This window comes from Oryctolagus cuniculus, chromosome 7 (genome assembly GCF_964237555.1).
Source record: "Oryctolagus cuniculus chromosome 7, mOryCun1.1, whole genome shotgun sequence".
Classification (NCBI taxonomy): domain Eukaryota; kingdom Metazoa; phylum Chordata; class Mammalia; order Lagomorpha; family Leporidae; genus Oryctolagus; species Oryctolagus cuniculus.
This window is the reverse complement of record NC_091438.1, coordinates 50449712-50468510: the sequence shown is the minus strand read 5'-3', so window position 1 is coordinate 50468510 and position 18799 is coordinate 50449712. Positions and strand designations below refer to the sequence as shown.

The following is an 18799-nucleotide window of genomic DNA, read 5'->3' as shown; positions in this document are numbered from 1 at the left end:
AATTTTGGTGAAGTGTCTGCTGAAATCTTTTGCTCATTAAAAAATTATTTCTTGGGGGCCAGTGTTGTGGTGTAACACTGGTTCGAGTCCCAGTTGCTCCACTTCCAATTCAGTTCCCTGCTTAATGCACCAGAGAATGTGGCAGAATATGGCCCAAGTTCTCGGGCCCCTGCACCCACATAGGAGACTCAGAAGAAGCTCCTGGCTTTGGTCTGACCCACTCTAGGCCTTTTCAGCCATTGGGAGTGAACCAGCAGATGGAAGATCTCTCTGTGTGCCTCCCTCTATATACGGTTGCCTTTCAAATAACTAAATTTTTTAAAAGTATTTCTTTATTTGAGAGGCAGAAAGAGTGCATGCTCCAATCCCCTGGGTCACTCCCCCAAATGCCCACAATGGTTAGGGCTAGACCAGGTGGAAGCCAGTAGCTAAGAAGTTAATCCAGGTCTCTCACGTGGGTGGCAGAAACCCAACTTCTTAAGCCACCAGCACTGTCTCCCATGGTTTACATTAGTAGGAAGCTGGAGTCAGGAGTTGGAGCTGGGTACTGAAGCTAGGTACTCCAATGTGGGATGTGGGTGTCTTAACCAGCATCTTACCCACTAGGCCAAAGGCTTGCCACCTTTGCCCACTTTTTAATTGATTTTTATTGTCGTACTTGAGAGCTATTTAAATATTCTAAATACATTTTTTATTTGAAATGAAGAGTTATAGAGAGAGTTAGGGAGACAGAGAAAGAGAGAAATCTTCCATCTGCAGGTTAACTCCCCAGATGGCTGCAACAGCCAGGGCTGGGCCAGACCAAAGCCTGGAGCCAGGAACTTCTTCCGGGTCTCCCACATGGATACAGGGATCATCTTTCACTGCTTTTCCAGGCCATTGGCAAGGAACTATATTGAAAGTGGACCAACCAGGACACAAACCGGCACCCATATGGGATATAAGCCTCACAGGTAGCAGCTTTACCTGCTACTCTATGACACTTGCCCCTGTAAACAGTACTTGAAAGATATCTCCTTTGAGTTTAAGCCTCACAGATGTTTCTATCACAGCATGGGATACACTGCAATAAGGCATTTTTTCAGGGGGCACAAATCTGCTTGTGTCTCTGACAAAATTTGCTTCCTGCCCAACACAAATTCATTACCATGTCAGGCCAGGCAAGAATTCATCACCTATGTGAAGCCCTCTCTGACCCTCTGCCTCTCAGGACCATACCTGGGCCCACCCTAGCCACCTGGTCTGCATTGCCAGCAAGTAGGGGATGGAACAAGGTCTCTTTACCCTACTTCCCTATCCCCATTACAAATTTTGCCTATGGAAAATAAGCTTGCCTTTTGGAATTTAAAACCTCACAATCAGGACAAACTAATTTAAAGCGATGTGCTGACACTTGAAATAGACCCAAGAGGCTGGCGCCACAGCTCACTAGGCTAATCCTCCACCTTGCAGCACCGGCACCCCAGGTTCCAGTCCCGGTCGGGGCTCCGGATTCTTTCCCGGTTGCCCCTCTTCCAGGCCAGCTCTCTGCTGTGGCCTGGGAGTGCAGTGGAGGGTGGCCCAAGTGCTTGGGCCCTGCACCCCATGGGAGACCAGGAGAAGCACCTGGCTCCTGGCTCCTGCCATCGGATCAGCGTGGTGCACTGGCCGCAGCACGCTGGCCGCGGCGGCCATTGGAGGGTGAACCAACGGCAAAAGGAAGACCTTTCTCTCTGTCTCTCTCTCTCTCACTGTCCACTCTGCCTGTCAAAAAAAAAAAAAAAAAGACCCAAGGATTCACAAACCAAAAAGACCACAATCTGATAAAAAAAAAAAATAGTAGCACATAAAGAATAGAAAACTGAGAAAGCATCCATAAGAAGGGAAGTTGATCATTAACGGACACCCACTGTCCTGTTTTATCTAAAAGGATCCCTGACTCCAGGTAACATAAAGAAAAGTTTATTTTGGCTCATGAGTCTGGTGGCTGGGAAGTCCAAGCAGCATGGCCCTGGCACCTGGTTGTGACACAGCAGGGCAGAGAAGTGACTGTGGGAGGAGGAGATCACATGGTGAGAGGAAGAAAGACAGCAAGTACAGGAAGCCAAACTCAAGTTTCAACAGTTGGCCCTCAGAATAGCCAATCCAATTCTAAGACAGCCAGACTCACTCCCACAAATAAAGCATCAATCTCTTAGCAACTTCATCTCCTCTTTTTATTCTTTAAAGATTTATTTATTTGTTTGAATGAATTACAGAGAGAGGGAGAAACAGGGAGAGATATTTTCCATCTGCTGGTTCACTCCCAAGTGGCTGCAACGGCCAAGGCAAAGCCAGGCTGAAGCCAGGAGCTTCCTCTGGGTCTACGACATGGATGTAGAGTCCCAAGCACTTGGACATCTGCTGCTGCTTTTCCCAGGCCACCAGCAGGGAGTTGGATCAGAAGTAGCATAGCTGGGACTTGAATCAGAGTCCACATGGGATGTCAGCATCACAGGTGGCAGCTCTACCCGCTATGCCACAAACACAGGCCCCCACTTCATCATCTCATAAAAGCACTATCTCCAACACTGCCACTTTAGGGGCTAAGCCTCAAGCACGTGAACTTTTGAGAGACAAATCATTCCCAAAACATGGCACCATCTGTATTCCTTGATATACTGTTCGATGATATCAAAAACTTTTTTAAAAAATTAATTTACTTATTTGAAAGGCAGAAAAACAGAGAAAGAGGAAAACACACAGAGAGAGATTTTCTATCCACTGATTCACTCCCCAAATGGCCTCAATGGGTCCAGATGGGTGGAAGGGACCCAAGTTTTTGGGCCATCTTCTGCAGCTTTCCCCGACACATTAGCAGGAAGCTAGATTGAAAGTGGAGCAGCAGGGATTCCAAAGAGCACTCACATAGGATGCAGGCATAACAGGCTGTGGTTTAACTCACTGCACTACAATGCTGGCCCCCAAAATATCAAAATTCTTTACTATCTATGGATGAATTCCTCTTGTTCCAAATTCAGGTATCACAAACATCTTTTTGGTTATAATTTGACCTCCACATAGATTTAACTATGTCAAGAGAGACCTCACTGGAATAACAAGAGAATTTAATCCCCTGAAATGTTAAAATCCTTGTTATGAATTAATAATTTATCATTCTAGATATATATAATAGTCTTTTGAATTTTCCAGTTAAGAAACAAACTCAGCAAGTTAAATATCAGATTTTGACCTATTTTCTAACATAACATCACGTTGTATGGCCTCCTGGGGCTCAGTTTCCCCTGGAGAGACTCTTTTATTTACTTTTATTCCACAATTCATCTTTCTATCACAGCACACACTCCATGCCACAGTTACAGAGTTTAGATCTGTAGATTCTGAGCTACCTGATGGTGTTTTGTATCCAGAATTGTATGAACCTCCCAGCATCTCTGCTCAAAAAATAACACTGAATTAAACTGAAACTGGACAATGTATAAAATTGCTCTTTTTTAAGATTTATTTATTTATTTCATAGGTAGAGTTACAGATGGAGATAGGGAGAGACAGAGAGAAAGGTCTTCCATCTGCTGTTTCATTCCCCAAATGGCTGCAATGGTCAGAGCTGGGCCAATCCAAAGCCAGGATCCAGGAGCTTCTTCCAGGTCTCTCACGTGGGTACAGGGGCCCAAGGACTTGGGCCATCTTCCATTGCTTTCCTAGGCTATCAGCAGGGAGCTGGATCAAAAGTGGAGCAGCCAGGACATGAACCAGTACCCATATGGGATGCCAGTGCTGCAGGCAGAGGTTTAGCCTACCACGTCAGAGTGCCAACCCCCAGAACTGCTTTCTTACATTTTCAATTGATTGGGAATTAGAAAATTATACCAAAAACTATGCCTTTAAAGCACAAGCTCTAATACTCCAATACTCACTAAACTCCTAACCCTATAGCTAATATAGTTCTGTTTTTAAAAGTATGCTACACTTTTGTTGTAAACTGATTTTTAAATGAAGGTGAGTGTAGCACTAATTTGGTGAGCTTCCTGAAACAAATTAATTTGTAAATGCCTGGATTTTTAAAAACATTTCAAGATATATCATCAGCTAAGTTGAAGGTGAAGATAGTGTGTCAGATGAATAACTTTTAAAGAAACAATGAGCTGGCGCCACGGCGGCGCCGGCACACCAGGTTCTAGTCCCGGTCGGGGCGCCGGATTCTGTCCCGGTTGCCCCTCTTCCAGGCCAGCTCTCTGCTGTGGCCAGGGAGTGCAGTGGAGGATGGCCCAGGTGCTTGGGCCCTGCACCCCATGGGAGACCAGGAGAAGTACCTGGCTCCTGCCCTTGGATCAGCACGGTGCGCCGGCCAAAGCGCGCCAGCCACGGCGGCCATTGGAGGGTGAACCAATGGCAAAGGAAGACCTTTCTCTCTGTCTCTCTCACTGTCCACTCTGCCTGTCAAAAAAAAAAAAGAAAAAAAAAAGAAAGAAAGAAAAAAGAAACAATGAGTATTTGTTATCTATTTTGACACTTAAGCCAAAATTTAGAGAACTCAGTTTTGTTTCCAAAAACAGAAAAATCTCACATTTATGATAAGGAGTCTTGGTCCACTTTAAATTTTGCAGTATTATGGCTTCTTTCCAGATGAAAATAATTCACCCACACTATGTAAAGTAGTTATGAAGTGTTAAAGTTATAAACATGCTAGAGACTCAGATTTATTTTTGTTCCAAGCTTTTAAAGAATTCCAAAGCCTGTGGTAAAGTGGGTTAAGCCGCCTCTGGGGATGCCTGTCTCCTGTACCAGGGTGCCTAGTTCCAGTCCTGGTTACTCAGCAGTTTAGATGGCTTCCTGCTAATGCATCCAGGAAGCAGCAGATGATGTCCCGAGTGCTTGAGGTCCTGCCACCTGCCTGGAAGACCTGGATGGAGTTCTTGGCTTCTGACTTCAGCCTGACCTAACCCTGGTTGTTGCTGGCATTTGGGTAATAAACCAGCATATGGAAGAACTCTCTTTCTCTCTATCCTTCTCTCTCTCTCTGTCTCTCCCTTACTCTGCCCCTCTGCCTTTCAAATAAATAAATATTAATAGAAAAATTCCAAAGTTGTATATGAAAAACATTCAACATACCACAAATACACTTTTTTTTAAAGGTAATTATTTATGGGCTAAAAGTTCACTTTATAAATGATCAAATACTTCTTGCTTCATTCCTTCTTAAAAGCAGTAATTTATTATGAATTCCTTTATAGAATGTGATTCCTTTAAGCCCTGTTAACTGAATGTCTGACTCCATTTTCTCACACAAACAATAGTGTGACGAATAAATCTGTCTTCAAACAGACTATACTTCCTAGTTCACAAACACAGCAGAGTTCAGACCAATGAACAGAGTACAGACCCAGTGAACATTTAGTTCTATAATCAGTTCTCTTTTCATACAAATCCCCCTTTCATACATAGGCAACCGAAGCCTCCAGAAGCGAGGTTACTTTTTTAGGATCCCAGTTTGGTCGATGGCAACTCAGAGACTGAAAGCACCATTGCCGTGTGTTTTGTTTTATTAAATATCGGCTTCCAATAAAAGAAAAAGCGTAAAAGGTTAAGCCAAGGACAGGTTTGGCTGTCTTCTGAAAAATCGTCTGTATGACAGCCTTTCATCTTACTGCGCCAGCACGATAAGTAACCGGGCCTGATCTGTCGGGTCTTCCAGGCCCTAGCGGAGGCATGAGATTTAGGTGGCGCTTGTCTTCTTCCAGCCAACTAGCAGGGCTCCAGCCCTGCACAGGAGAGAGCCCTGGAAGAAGACAGGGCCACCCCAGTCCCACCCGACTGCCCATGTCCACTGACCCTGAGATCCAAGAGAAAGCAGAGCGCGCTCCTGCCCCTGCGCGCGCTCCTGCCCCTGCGCACACTCCTGAGCCCTGCTCTTCTGTGGCCGTCCCTAACGTCTCCATCCTCGCAGGACCTGGCGTCCTGTTCGTCTCTCCTTTAGCTCCACCCGACAGACACAGCTTTCAACCTCACCTCCAGCCACAGAGCGGCTGTCTCCACCTCACGCATACACCTTGGCACGCCCATTGGATTTCCCGAGCTTTAGTCCGGGACAATTCAGCGCCACCCCCTCATTTCCAGGCAGCTCGCAGCTGACCTGCTCCTCCCACCGGGCCACCGGCCCTCCGACCTTCTCGGAGCAGTGTCTCTCGGCGCCGACCCTCCAGCCCCCGCGCCCCAGCCCTCAGCACATCGCGCGCCAGCGCCGCGGCCGGAGCGGTCCGCAGCCTCTCAGGCTCCGGGGGCAGGGCCGGGCGGTGCCCTCACCTCATGCAGGGCGCGGCCGCCGCAGCTGCCTCCTCTTCCTCCTCCTCGGCCGCCGCCGCCCAGCTCCCGGCGGGCTCCGGGCGCCGCCTTTCCCGGCTAGGGGTCTGCCGCGGGGATTGTGGCGCGCGCGTGGCGTCCCCGGACCAGTAAGGCGCGCGGTAAGCCCGGCGGGATGCGCGGCAGCGGCCACCGCAGTGGCATCGGCGGTGGCAGCAGGACCCGCAGTCGGTCCTCTTCATGGCCTCGTTGCCGTCCCTGCTTGTTTTCCTGCGATCTTCCCCGACCACCGAGCGCGCTCTCCGGCTGTGGAACAGCATCCGCCTAGGCTGGCACAGTCGTGCGCAGGGCCCGCGCGGCCCCGGCTTCCTCAGCGGCCGCGCGGCCACCTGCTCCGCACAGTTCTGGCTTTGGTCCCTCTCCCGCGCCGCCGCTGCCCTTCAGCCTCTGTCGCCTCCCATTCTCTCTGCAGCCGGAACCTGAACCTGGAGAGCTTGTCCTTCCCAGAACCCTGTCCATTTTTTTTTTTTTTCCTTTCTGTCTGTCCCGTGTCACCTTTCTCAATTGCTGACCTCGGATGAGTTTGTTTTTCTTCACCCCTTCCCTCAGCATTTTTTGAGATCTGCCCTCCACCTTTCCCCAGCCACCCCTCTCTTGCTCTCTGAGCACACTTCTCAAAATCACCACTCCAGGTCGTTAGCATCTTTTCTCTTTCCCCGCTTTTTCTTCTAGAATTCCTTCCTTTCAGTTGTTCTTTTAATTAGCTTTCTCCTAAACCATCTCAATTTTCCTTTCAGTTGGGGCTTTCTCGTCGTTTTTCATGAAAATCTCGAATATGTATAGCTTGGTAGCCACTGCCATCAAGCTGAATGCGTGTTTTCTCTTTTAAGCAAAAAAGGTTCAGAGGTCAAATAAATCTTCCACTGAATGTGCATTCTGAAAACCTGTTTCTTATGTTCCATGTGTGTCTTTGAGGAAGGGAGACTGGTACATTTCCAGCAAAGCAGAATGCTGCTACTGCTACCCTGTTTTCCACACAGCATCAGGCCTGAGAGCAGCAAGGTTTATCCTGGTGCGAGCCGGCACCGTGGCTCACTAGGCTAATCCTCCGCCTGCGGCGCCGGCACCCCAGGTTCTAGTCCCGGTCCGGGGCACCGGATTCTAGTCCCTGTCGGGGCGCCGGATTCTGTCCCGGTTGCCCCTCTTCCAGGCCAGCTCTCTGCTGTGGCCAGGGAGTGCAGTGGAGGATGGCCCAGGTGCTTGGGCCCTGCACCCCATGGGAGACCAGGAAAAGCACCTGGCTCCTGGCTCCTGCCATCAGATCAGCGCGGTGTGCTGGCCGCAGCGCGCTGGCCGCGGCGGCCATTGGAGAGTGAACCAACGGCAAAGGAAGACCTTTCTCTCTGTCTCTCTCTCTCACTGTCCACTCTGCCTATCAATATATATATATATATCCTGGTGCTTGGGTGCGTGAATCTCAAGGCTCACAGGCAATAACCATTACTGTTGATTGAATCAGTGTGAACACAGCTGCACTGACTCCAACTCATTCTTCCTCAAACCTGCTGCTCAGTCCTCTGCTTGTTAACCCCAGCTCTATCATCCACCCAGCACATGAGATCCTGTAGTGACACCTTTGACAGTAGGGACTTCATTTTAGTGCACCCTCCCACCATGGGTCTGAAATTATGATCTAAAACTAAAACTTAGACAGTGAGCATAGAAACTCCCTAGCATGATTGCTGAAGCTTAAAAACAGGCTGCACTTGGATTAATGTTAAGATTGTAATTTGTCTATTGTCAAGATTGTAACTGATATTAGTTTCGCATAGGCCTTAGGTCACCTTGACCCTAGTAACCCTGCATTCCCCCAAATCCTAGCCACTATGTATTCCCCCTCCCTTGTGGTTTTTGCCTTTATAAACCCTGTTTCTTTGAGCTTTGGGGTCAAGAGTTCTTTAGGGCGTGAGCCTACCCTCTACCACTGGCAATAAAGGACTGTCAAATTTTATCAACGTGTGGTGCTCCTCTGTTTGCACTCGCTCAAGCACAACAATCCAGTTTCCAATTCCACTTCCTTTACTGTATTTTTTAAAGACGTATTTATTTATTCAAAAGTCAGAGTTCCAGAGAGAGAGGGAGAGATGGAGAGATAGAGAACTTCCATCCATTGATTTAGAAAGGATCAGGCCAAAGCCAGGAGCCTCATTCGGATCTCCCACACAGGTGCAGGGACTCAAACACTTGGGCCGTCTTCTCTGCTTTCCTAGGTGCGTTAGGAGAGAGCAAGATCAGAAGTGGAGTAGCCAGAACGCACTAGGATATGAACCAGCACCCATGGATGCCGGGTGTCGCAGTTGGTGGCTTAACGCCCTAGGCCACAATACCAGCCCTCATTACTGTGTTTAAGTGGTCATCCCCATCATGAGTTAAGCAGGCTCCAGAATATGAAATTATTAGATAGCTCATCATTCTTTTCTTCAATTTTCCTAACTTAATCTATGCCTTTATCCTTTTCCATCTATCTTGTCTGGGCTATTTATTATGTCACCTCTAACTGGAAATTCTGTATCTTCTTATTTTTATACTTTTCTCTCCTTGTCAGTTAGCTCATTGGCCAGCCCACAAACATGCTTCAATATTCTGAGGTATAAATAAAATCTTTCCCTCTCTAATTACCCCTATATCTCTTCATTCTCTTTCACACCTAATTAGCTCATCGTATTCATTTAATATCATTGCTTGCTGACTTCTCATTCATTATTTACCTCCTACTTTTCTGCAATCAGGCTTTTAATTGTATTTCTTAACCAAAGCCATTCTCTCAGAAGTGCTGGTGAATGTCCTGCCAGGCATAGGTAGGCAGTGTTAGATCAGTTGCCCCAAGTGTTTTTTTTCTCCGAAATTTCTATGATCAAAAAGCTGTAGCATCAAGGCCACCACATGGCACAACTCCAAAGGGCACTATTTCATTTACTTTATATAAATGGCACCTTTGGAGCCTGTACAACCATACACAATGGCCCTGAGTGACAGGGCTAGACTCTCAGATTCACATGGCTTATCCAAATATTCACATGCCTGAGGAATAACCTCCATGACAGGATGACTGTAGATTTACAAATTACCTAAATCTTTATTGTTGTGTTAAATGTCAGAGACATAGACTTCGGCTTTGCCCACAGAGAGGTAGCAGATTTTATCAAGTACACAAATTAAAAGGAACAGGATTCCATAACTTCAAAAGTATATGTCAACTTTGGTAGTTGAGGCAAATAAACAGTTTGGTGAAACTACTGCCAAACCGAAATCTAAAAAGTATGAACACTTCCAATTTCAGCCAAGATAGAAGGGTATGAACCAAACTAACTTTTCCATGATAGGTGGGTAGAATGAATAAAATATATATATATATGAGGTATATATAAAGTGTATATATGAAGATACTTCAAAAGCTTTATGGAAAATGTAATTAAAAGCAATCAAAGAGTAAACATATAACCTAGCAGTCACAACCCTGCATCCCACATCAGAGTGCCTGAGTTTGATTAGCCACTCCAGCTTCCCCTGGTTGCAGACGCTGAAGCAACAGGTGATGTCTGGAGTAATTGGGTTCCTGCCCCCCACCTGGGAGACCTGGATTACATTTCTGATTCCTGGCTTCAGCCCAACCTAACACCAGCCACTGTAGGCATCTGGGAATTGAACAAACAGATGAAACAGATGGGAGTTCTCGATCTGTCTCTCTCTCTCTCTACCTCTCAAAAATAATTTTAGAATTTTATTTTGGTGCAAAAATTTTGAAATCTGTGTATACAAGCATTCTTTAAAAGTGCATGCAAATGTGCATAATGCAAAAAACTATCTGGATGTCAACTTTGTTACACCAAAATAAAGTTATATTTTAATTCAAATTTTCCATGAACTTTCTAAGTGACCTGGTATCTGTGAATACCACTCAGAAGGGCCTGAAGAGCAGCCAAAGCAGCTGGGACTCACATCTGTGATCCTTCAGGGTACATACATGAGCATCAGCATTCAACCTGGGGTTTTTCTCCGAAGGAATTTTCAAAAATAGGTGCAAAAGAATAAAGATCAAGTAAAAAGATAATAGTATTTTTGTGCTGAGAAGTAAGAGTATTTTTGTGCTGAGAAGAAGACAAGGTTAAGGAATGACAAAGTGGTTGACATTAAGGGCAAACTCCTAGAGAGGGGAGACCTACAGGGAAGGAATTCAATAATCCAACAACAAATTTTCCCATTAAGATATTGGCCTAAGTTCCTAAATAATGTTGAGTAGAAATAGTCTTATTCCTGATTTTTTTTTTGTTCGTTTGTTTGTTTTGACAGGCAGAGTTAGACAGTGAGAGAGAGACAAAGAGAGAGAAAGGTCTTCCGTTGGTTCACCACCACCACCACCACCACCACCACCACCACCACCCCCATGGCCACTACGGCCAGTGCGCTGCACCAATATGAAGCCAGGAGCCAGGTGCTTCCTCCTAGTCTCCCATGCAGGTGCAGGGGCCCAAGTATTTGGGCCATCCTCCACTGCCTTCCCGGGCCACAGCAGAGAGCTGGACTGGCAGAGGAGCAACCGGGACAGAATCCGGCGCCCCGACCGGGACTAGAACCTGGTGTGCCGGCGCCGCAGGCGGAGGATTAGCCAAGTGAGCCGCAGTGCTGGCTTATTCCTGATTTTAGAGAAAAATCTTTCAGTCATTCATCTTTAAGTATGGTATTAGCTGTGGGTTACTTATGGCTGCCTCTTATCAGGGTTAGGAAGTTCCCTTCTGGTCCTAGCTAATTTTTTTAACAGAAAAAAAGATGTTAGATTTTCTCAAACACTTTTCCTGCATTTATGGAGATGATCCTGTGGGTTTTGTTCTTTATTATATTAATATGGTTTATTGCATTAGTTTTCATATGTTAAACCAACCTTGTATTCCTACGATAAGCCCACTTGATCATAATTTATAGTCATTTTTATGTGTTGCTGGACAAGTTTGCTGTTATTTTGTTGAGGATTTTAAAATCTACATTCATAAGGTATATTAGTCTGTCTTTTTCATTTCTTAAAGTTTTTGTGATTTTGGTACCAGGGTAATACTAGCCCCATAGAATAAGTAGGGAGATGTTCTCTCTTTCCTTTTCCTTTTTTCTTTCTTTTGGAAGAGTTTAAGGAGGATGAGTGTTCCATAAAATTCGGTGGAATTCACAAATTAAGTCATCTGGACCTGGGATCTTCTTTGTTGAAAGTTTTTTCAGATAATTATTATGACTAATTCAATTGCTTTACTTGGTATGGGATATAGGTTTATTCAGATTTCCTATTGTTTTCTGAAACAATTTAGCTAGCTTATGTCTTTCTTGGAATTTGCCCATTCATCTAGTTTATCCAATTTGTTCACATATGGTATATACAAAGAGATCATAGTATTCTTTTATAGTACTTTTTATTCTATAGGTTGGCAATGCTCCCTCTTTCATTTTACAGAAAATTTTTTGTCTACACTAGCATCCTCCCATACCGAACCAAAATCTCCAGAAAATTCCATTAGAAATAAATTTCAACAGTTACAAAGTTATAATTGTTACAAAGGCAAATCTAAAAACAAAATGCTTCTGGTATTTTTTGTGGTAAATGATCTTTCTCCTTCACGGAAAAAAAAGTTGTTTAAAAATTATGCAAATTTTGGGGCCGGCACTGTGGCATAGCCGGGAAAGCCACTGGCTGCAATGCCAGCATCCCATATGGGCGCTGGTTCGAGTCCCAGCTGCTCCACTTCCAATCCAGCTCTCTGCTATGGCCTGGGAAAGCGGTAGAAGATGGCCCAAGTCCTTGGGCCCCTGAACCCACATGGGAGACCCGAAGGAAGCTCCTGGCTCCTGGCTTTGGACTGGCGCAGCTCCAGCAGTTGTGACCAATTGGGGAGTGAACCAGCAAATGGAAGACCTCTCTCTCTCTCTCTCTCTCTCTCTCTCTCTCTCTGCCTTTCCTTCTCTCTGTGTGTAACTCTTTCAAATAAATAAATAAAATCTTTTTAAAAAAATATGCAAATGTTATAAGAATGTCTGAGAGCACTCAAGCATCATCCATCATGCAAAATATCTATTTCCCAGAGTCTTGAAGCATTTTTGAAGTTCTGTTGGGTCTCTGTCCTATCAATATTTTCAAATTTTATCAGAAGCAATTCATAAAGCATGTTGAACAAAATCAAGTAGCAACATAAAACTTACCAAAAGCCAAAACACAGCTTCAATAATTTTAGAAAAGGCAATAAAAAATAGACACCAATAAAAATACACATCTTATACACAAAGAAATATAAATATCCAATAATTTTATTTTAGAACAGGAACTTTGTCATATTCTTGGAGTATAATTAACACAGAATGAGGAAACTACCTAAGAAAGCATTGCATCATGAAAAATTTACACAAGTCAAATCCTGAGGGGCTGGTGCTGTGGCGCAGCGGGTTAACACCCTGGCCTGAAGCAGCGGATTCCCATATAGGTGCCAGTTCGAGACCCAGCTGTTCCATTCCAATTCAGCTCTCTGCTATGGCCTGGGAAAGCAGTGGAAGATGGCCCAAGTCCTTGGGCCCCTGCACCCGCATGGAAGACCCAGAAGAAGCTCCTGGCTTCTGGCTCCTGGCTTCGGATCAGCGCAGCTCGGGCCTTCGCGGCCAATTGGGAAGTGAACCAGTGGATGGAAGACCTTTCTCTCTCTCTGCTTCTCCTGTCTCTGTGTAACTCTGACTTTCAATTAAGTAAATAAATCTTTTTTAAAAAATCCTGCACAGAAATTGCATTGCGTGTATTGCGATAAAACCTCTTACCAGTTGACCAGCACCGTGGCGCAGTAGGTTAATCCTCTGCCTGCGGTGCTGGCATCCCACATGGGCGCTGGTTCTAGTCCTGGCTGCTCCTCTTGCAATCCAGCTCTCTGCTGTGGCCTGGGAAAGCAGTAGAAGATGGCCCAAGTCCCTGGGCCCCTGCACCCACATGGGAGACCCAGAAGAAGCTCCTGGCTCCTGGCTCCTGGCTCTTGGCTCCTGGTTTCGGATCAGTGCAGCTCTAGCCATTGCAGCCATTTGAGGAGTGAACCAACGGAAGGAAGCCCTTTATCTCTGTCTCTCCCTCTCACTGTCTATAACTCTACCTTTCATATATATAAATAAATTTTTTAAACTCTTAAAAAAAAATCTTACCACCGAAGGCTGGCAGAGAGAGGACAGTTGAAGGTTTTTTACATCATCACAGCCACTGGAGCTGTCTGTTGGAGACAAAGTTGGTAAGATGCCTGGTAGGGTGTCGGTCTTCCTCTGTTTTGGGCTGAACCTAGTTCCCTTCTTCACTGAGAATTCGAGAAGTCTGCCAGTGTAGACAAGTGTTTATGAGAAAGTGCTGGTCTCAAAAGAGGTACATTTTGTTTTGTTTGCTTTGCAGTAAATTGTGTGTCTGGCCACTTTGGTAAGGCCTGTTGTTTTCCATCTATCTGGGTAAGTCTGTCTAACTCTTGTGAGATATTAGCAAGACATTGGGGTCATCACTGATCTAAATCTATGTTCTCCACTTAGTTTGATCAGCAATGATAGTAGTAGTATTTCTTTGTTTGACGCCTATGTCTATTTCCTAATTTGACCTGACCATTAAAAAGGAAGAGAGGATTGTTTCAACTTGATTGCCTAAAATCTCAACTCAAACCTACCATTTTAATATCCTCAAGAAGTAACAAGTTTCATAAATAACAGATTTTGAAAGGGGTGAGCTGCTTCTAAAACTACAGGACTTCGGGCCAGCGCCACGGCTCAATAGGCTAATCCTCCGCCTAGCAGCGCCAGCACACCAGGTTCTAGTCCCGGTCAGGGCGCCGGATTCTGTCCCGGTTGCCCCTCTTCCAGGCCAGCTCTCTGCTATGGCCCGGGAGTGCAGTGGAGGATGGCCCAAGTGCTTGGGCCCTGCACCCCATGGGAGACCAAGAGAAGCACCTGGCTCCTGGCTTCGGATCAGCGCAGCGCTCCGGCCGTGGCGGTCATTGGAGGGTGAACCAATGGCAAAGGAAGACCTTTCTCTCTGTCTCTCTCTCTCACTGTCCACTCTGCCTGTAAAAAAAAAAAAAAACAAAAAACAAAAAACTACAGGACTTCAAGTATCTTTCTAAGAGGACTGATGAAGGCCTCTTTAAAGAAATGGCACATAAAGCTTTCGGTCTGTCAGAATTTAACAAAGAAGAGAGAAAAAGGTCTCACATCAGGTAGAGTAAGATTGAGAGGATGGGCCAGCGAGGGAGGAGGAGGACTCTGAGGAGCTGCTGAACAAAACTTTTGTCTTTGGAAGCTAAAGAATTCATCCAAAGAGATTACTACCAGCAACTTAGTTTGTACCCCACATTTTTGTCAAATTGGATTCAGTTCTTTGTCAGGTAGACCTACGTGTGTTTGGCTAACAATTTTTTAACAAAGGATAACAAAAAAATTTTTAAAAGATTGTATTTACTTATTTCAGAGGTAAAAACAGAGAGAAAGGTCTTCATTCCATTGGTTCACTCCCCAAATGGCTGCAACGGCCAGAGCTGTGCCGATTGGAAGCCAGGTGCCAGGTGCTTCCTCCCGGTCTCCCACGTGGGTGCAGGGGCCCAAAGACTTGGGCCATCTTCTACTGCTTTCCCAGGCCACAGCAGAGAGCTGGACTGGAAGAGGAGCAACCGGAACTAGGTCTGGAGCCCATATGGGATGCTGGCGCCAAGCGGAGGAGTAACCTGATGCACCATAGCACGGCCCCAAAGATTAAATAACTGAAAAATCCAACCTTTAAGATTGCAAAGAAAAATCTCAGAGACAAACGTGCTCACAATTTCTGAAACACTCTGTGACCTGGACTGGGGGACTACAAGAGGAACCTAAGCAGCAGTGGAAGCTGTTGAGACAATAGCAGCTGAGATCAGGAAATTGTTACAGCTGCTAGGAACAACGAAATCCCCTTAGACCCAATGGTGAGGGAGTAGAGCTGCAGGCTGACGGACAATCTGCGTGGATACTCAAGGTACACGTATTTTAAAAAATTCCCCACCCAGAGCGTCTATTATTCCAGGCAGAGAGGTGGGAAAGCAGTGCAGGTGGTAGAGGTGGGTTGGGGATTGTAATGCAAGAGACAGATGCCTGTAGAAGGCAACCTCCACCTGCAAACATCCTGTGTTTTTCTGTTGTTCGTTTCTGTGTAATGTCTGTGCTTAGTATTGGTCTTGTTGTTGAACAATAAATAAATATTTGTTGAATAACTGGAGGAATGAAAGAAACGGGTGACAGATTTTGATGGATATTGTCTTCATCTAGTACAGCATGGTGAATTGTGCTTGGTATAACTAATGAGTAGTGTCTCTCCCCAGGAGACATACAATTCATCCAGTTATTTATTCCAAAAATATGAATTGAGGATTTGCTAGGTTCCAGGTGCAGGATACTAAAAGACGATATACGTTGCTTTTTTTTTTTTCAATACAGTAGTTTAGGTGCCATCAAAACTACCCCAACTCCTTCTCACCCCACACCACCCCAAACTCCATGCGATACACCAGCTGGGCCTGGACACTGCCCCGCTTTCCTGACAAAACCTAGAACCAGGGCGATGAAAGACGCAGTTTCATGAGGCGGCTGCTTCTACAAGGCTTCACTGTAGCTCCATATTGGAGACCGGCTATGAGAAGCAGTGATTATTCTAAACAGGGCTTTCACCCGACTTCAATGCGCACCTTGTTCACTTCTTCCCCTTTCCTCCAACTCTATCCGCCCTCCACTGACTGGACCTGCTGCGGGAATGACGCAGCTACGGGCTGGGCACGAAATCACGAACAAACAGAAGACTTCGTCCTGCCGTCACAGATCGCGCAACGCAAGGTTTAGTCAGCGACGAAGAGTGAAAACAACCCGCCTTTAACCCCGCGCAGCAGCGGTGTCACTGAGCCCAACCAAAGCACCGCTTCTCCCGAGTTCCCGGGCCGGCGCCCGCCCCGCCCTGGAGGCGTGGCTAAGGTGCCCCGCCGGGACCGGAAGGCGGGCCGTTTTGCATTCCCTAGAGGTAGCCAATGGCTATACCTGGAAGGGAAGCTTTTGAAATGAACGGCATGGAAAACGACCAATCAGAGACTAATCTGGCGGAGGGCAGGATACTAAGCGTTGTACTGTCGGAGTAGGAGGTGGGGGTTGAAAAAGGAGGTGTTGATTGCAACAGCTTTTTACTCTTGTAAGAAAATATTTCAATCTTTTAATAAGTAGCACGAGCATCCTGGTGCATACGGTTGAGTATCAGTCCAGATAAAAGTAACTTCTTTCTGTCTGCAGAGAGCTCCACCTCGGTCTGAGAAATTCTTTGTTCATAATCATACAGTTCAAACAGGAGCTGCGGTTGGCTTGCCGACATCTTCTAAAAGACAGGGTTTGGTCTAGGGTGCATGCGGGCCACTGTTTGCTGGGACTGTTATTTGCTCATCCGCATTACCTAACTCAGCGTCTAGCATATCATTAGGCACTTGGAAACTGTTTAAGAATTAATGGTGCTTCCTTTGATCTCATTTGTAAAATATTTGCAACCCTCTGACTCTGCCGTAGTGGAATGTCTTACCCTGTTTTAGCAGTTCAATAAAAGTTGGTTAAATGTGTACGTTGCTTGATTTCTTTGATAAGTTTCATGAATTTGCTGGCAGTTACTATATTCGAAGCTTATGGTTACTTTTCTTCTCCAACATTTACTAATTCTGGGGTTTCTTGGATTTTACCATCCTCAGATTGTAAGCAGAAAAAGATATAAATGAGCTTTTTAAATTCTAATGTTCTGAACAAATAATGAGTCTTTTTTATTCTATGTAAAATAGTTGAGGGTTTTCAGTGTGCTAATCATAGTGTTAGCCATTATTGCACAATGCTGTATTGCTCAAAGGACCAAAGAGCAGGGGCTCAAAGACAACACCTGGGTGTGAGCAAGCTGATGCTGATCAAGCCAGAAGCAAAGATGACTCCAATTCCAGAGTTCCTAAGGGCTGAGTATTGGGTGGTTTAAGGCAGAGACAACGCTAGGTTTCTTTTGATGGCTGCTCAGCAACCTAAGACCACTGTTCTCTCTCTAAAATAATAATTTCATTGTGTCTGAGGATTCGAGACTCATCTACTGTGTTTAAGAGAAAAAAATTAAGTTAGAATGTGGATGCTGTTCCAAGAAAGAGTTGATCCAGGATGACTCTGCATTCCTGTATTAGTTAATTTGTTGTTGTGGGGTTTATCATAAAGAAACAAGAATGTGTATGGACCTTGGGATGAGCCAGGAGCCAGGAATTGAAAAGAAGTTGGGACTCTTGCTCCAACTCTGCCTCTCTGTCCACACCTATCACTTCCTTCTCTCTCTGCTTCTCTGATATACATGCCAGCATCCTTAGTTAGAATATTTTTCTCATTAACATCTATTACTGGAATTGTTCCAGCAGTGGCTGGATGATCATCATTTGAGACTGTGCTAGAAGGTATATCCTTGATAAGTGGGAGGAAGAGAAGTTAGAACACATTATATCTATAGGGTATTTTTTCTCTCATACTTCAGCACAGTTAATGACACATTTTTTTTCTTATTTATTCCAGTCTTTCATCTTTCATTTGCTCTTAATTCAGTAGGTATTGGTCTTCCTCCCAAAAGCTTCTCATGAAATAGTAGTTTTCTCCTAATAGCTGAAGGACAATAGAAAAAGAGGAAAAGCATATGCTCTTTCACCTATGAGTAAAAGTTAACATAATTAATCAGTATTTGAAGTTGAGCCTGAGCTCAAATCCTATTCCCATCACCAAGAGCTATGTGACCTTGGAAAAAATGCTGTGAAACTTTTCTACCAACTACAAAGTGGAAACTTAATGCTAAACAATCTCTACTGTGTTGTTTGATTAATTAAACCAGTGTTTCTATCAATGCAAGCACTAACAGTAAGAACTTAAAAAAAGAACTTAGTAAAGAGTAATTTTTATTAATATAAGGGGGTCTTCAAGAAGTTCATTGGGATACATATTATGAAAAAAGCTATGCATGGATTTCAAAACATTTTATACTAAAATATTCCAGTTTTATACTAAAAAAAATTCCAGTTTCCACAAACTTTTTGAAGCAGTACCCTCATAAATAATGGTAAATATGTCACCAAAAGTCTGATCCTGGTCAACAGTGCTAAATCAGAATAAGGAAGACAGGTTTGAGGATATAGGAGAGAAAAAGTCCAGTCTATTGATAGGATGAGGAGGTAGCAGACAGTCAAGAGCTACCATCTTCCAGAGTGAAGGCACTTCAGTGTTTTTAAGGAGTTCAGAAGAGGAAGCTGTATTTGGGAGGACATGACTAATAACAAGTCAGGAATTAGACACAGGGGCTCAGGAGTAAACAGCCAAACACTGAAACTAGTTGTGGATCCAATCATAGGACTTTTCATTTTTTAATCTGAAATATGGTTTCTTGAGAAACATGCTGAAGGAGGACTGATGGCTT

General features: G+C 44.9%; 1 protein-coding gene across 25 annotated transcripts in view; it reads right to left on the bottom strand.

Annotated features, from left to right (window-relative positions):
• The window catches only part of PDE4DIP (phosphodiesterase 4D interacting protein), a 233807-nt gene extending 227219 nt beyond the window's left edge, over positions 1–6588 (bottom strand). For 9 of the 25 annotated variants that reach the window (XR_011390490.1, XR_011390488.1, XM_008264566.4 and 6 more), the window contains exon 1: positions 6283–6586. Coding sequence is in view for 20 of the 25 variants with exons in the window: in XM_008264566.4 (XP_008262788.3) it covers positions 6283–6521 (239 nt within the window). In the remaining 5 variants the exon portion in view is untranslated. Of the gene's footprint in view, positions 1–6282 lie in introns of all 25 variants that reach the window. The other 16 variants (XM_017345940.3, XM_017345945.3, XM_051857343.2 and 13 more) reach the window with 5 other exon arrangements.
• Between the last annotated feature and the right edge of the window lie 12211 nt (positions 6589–18799).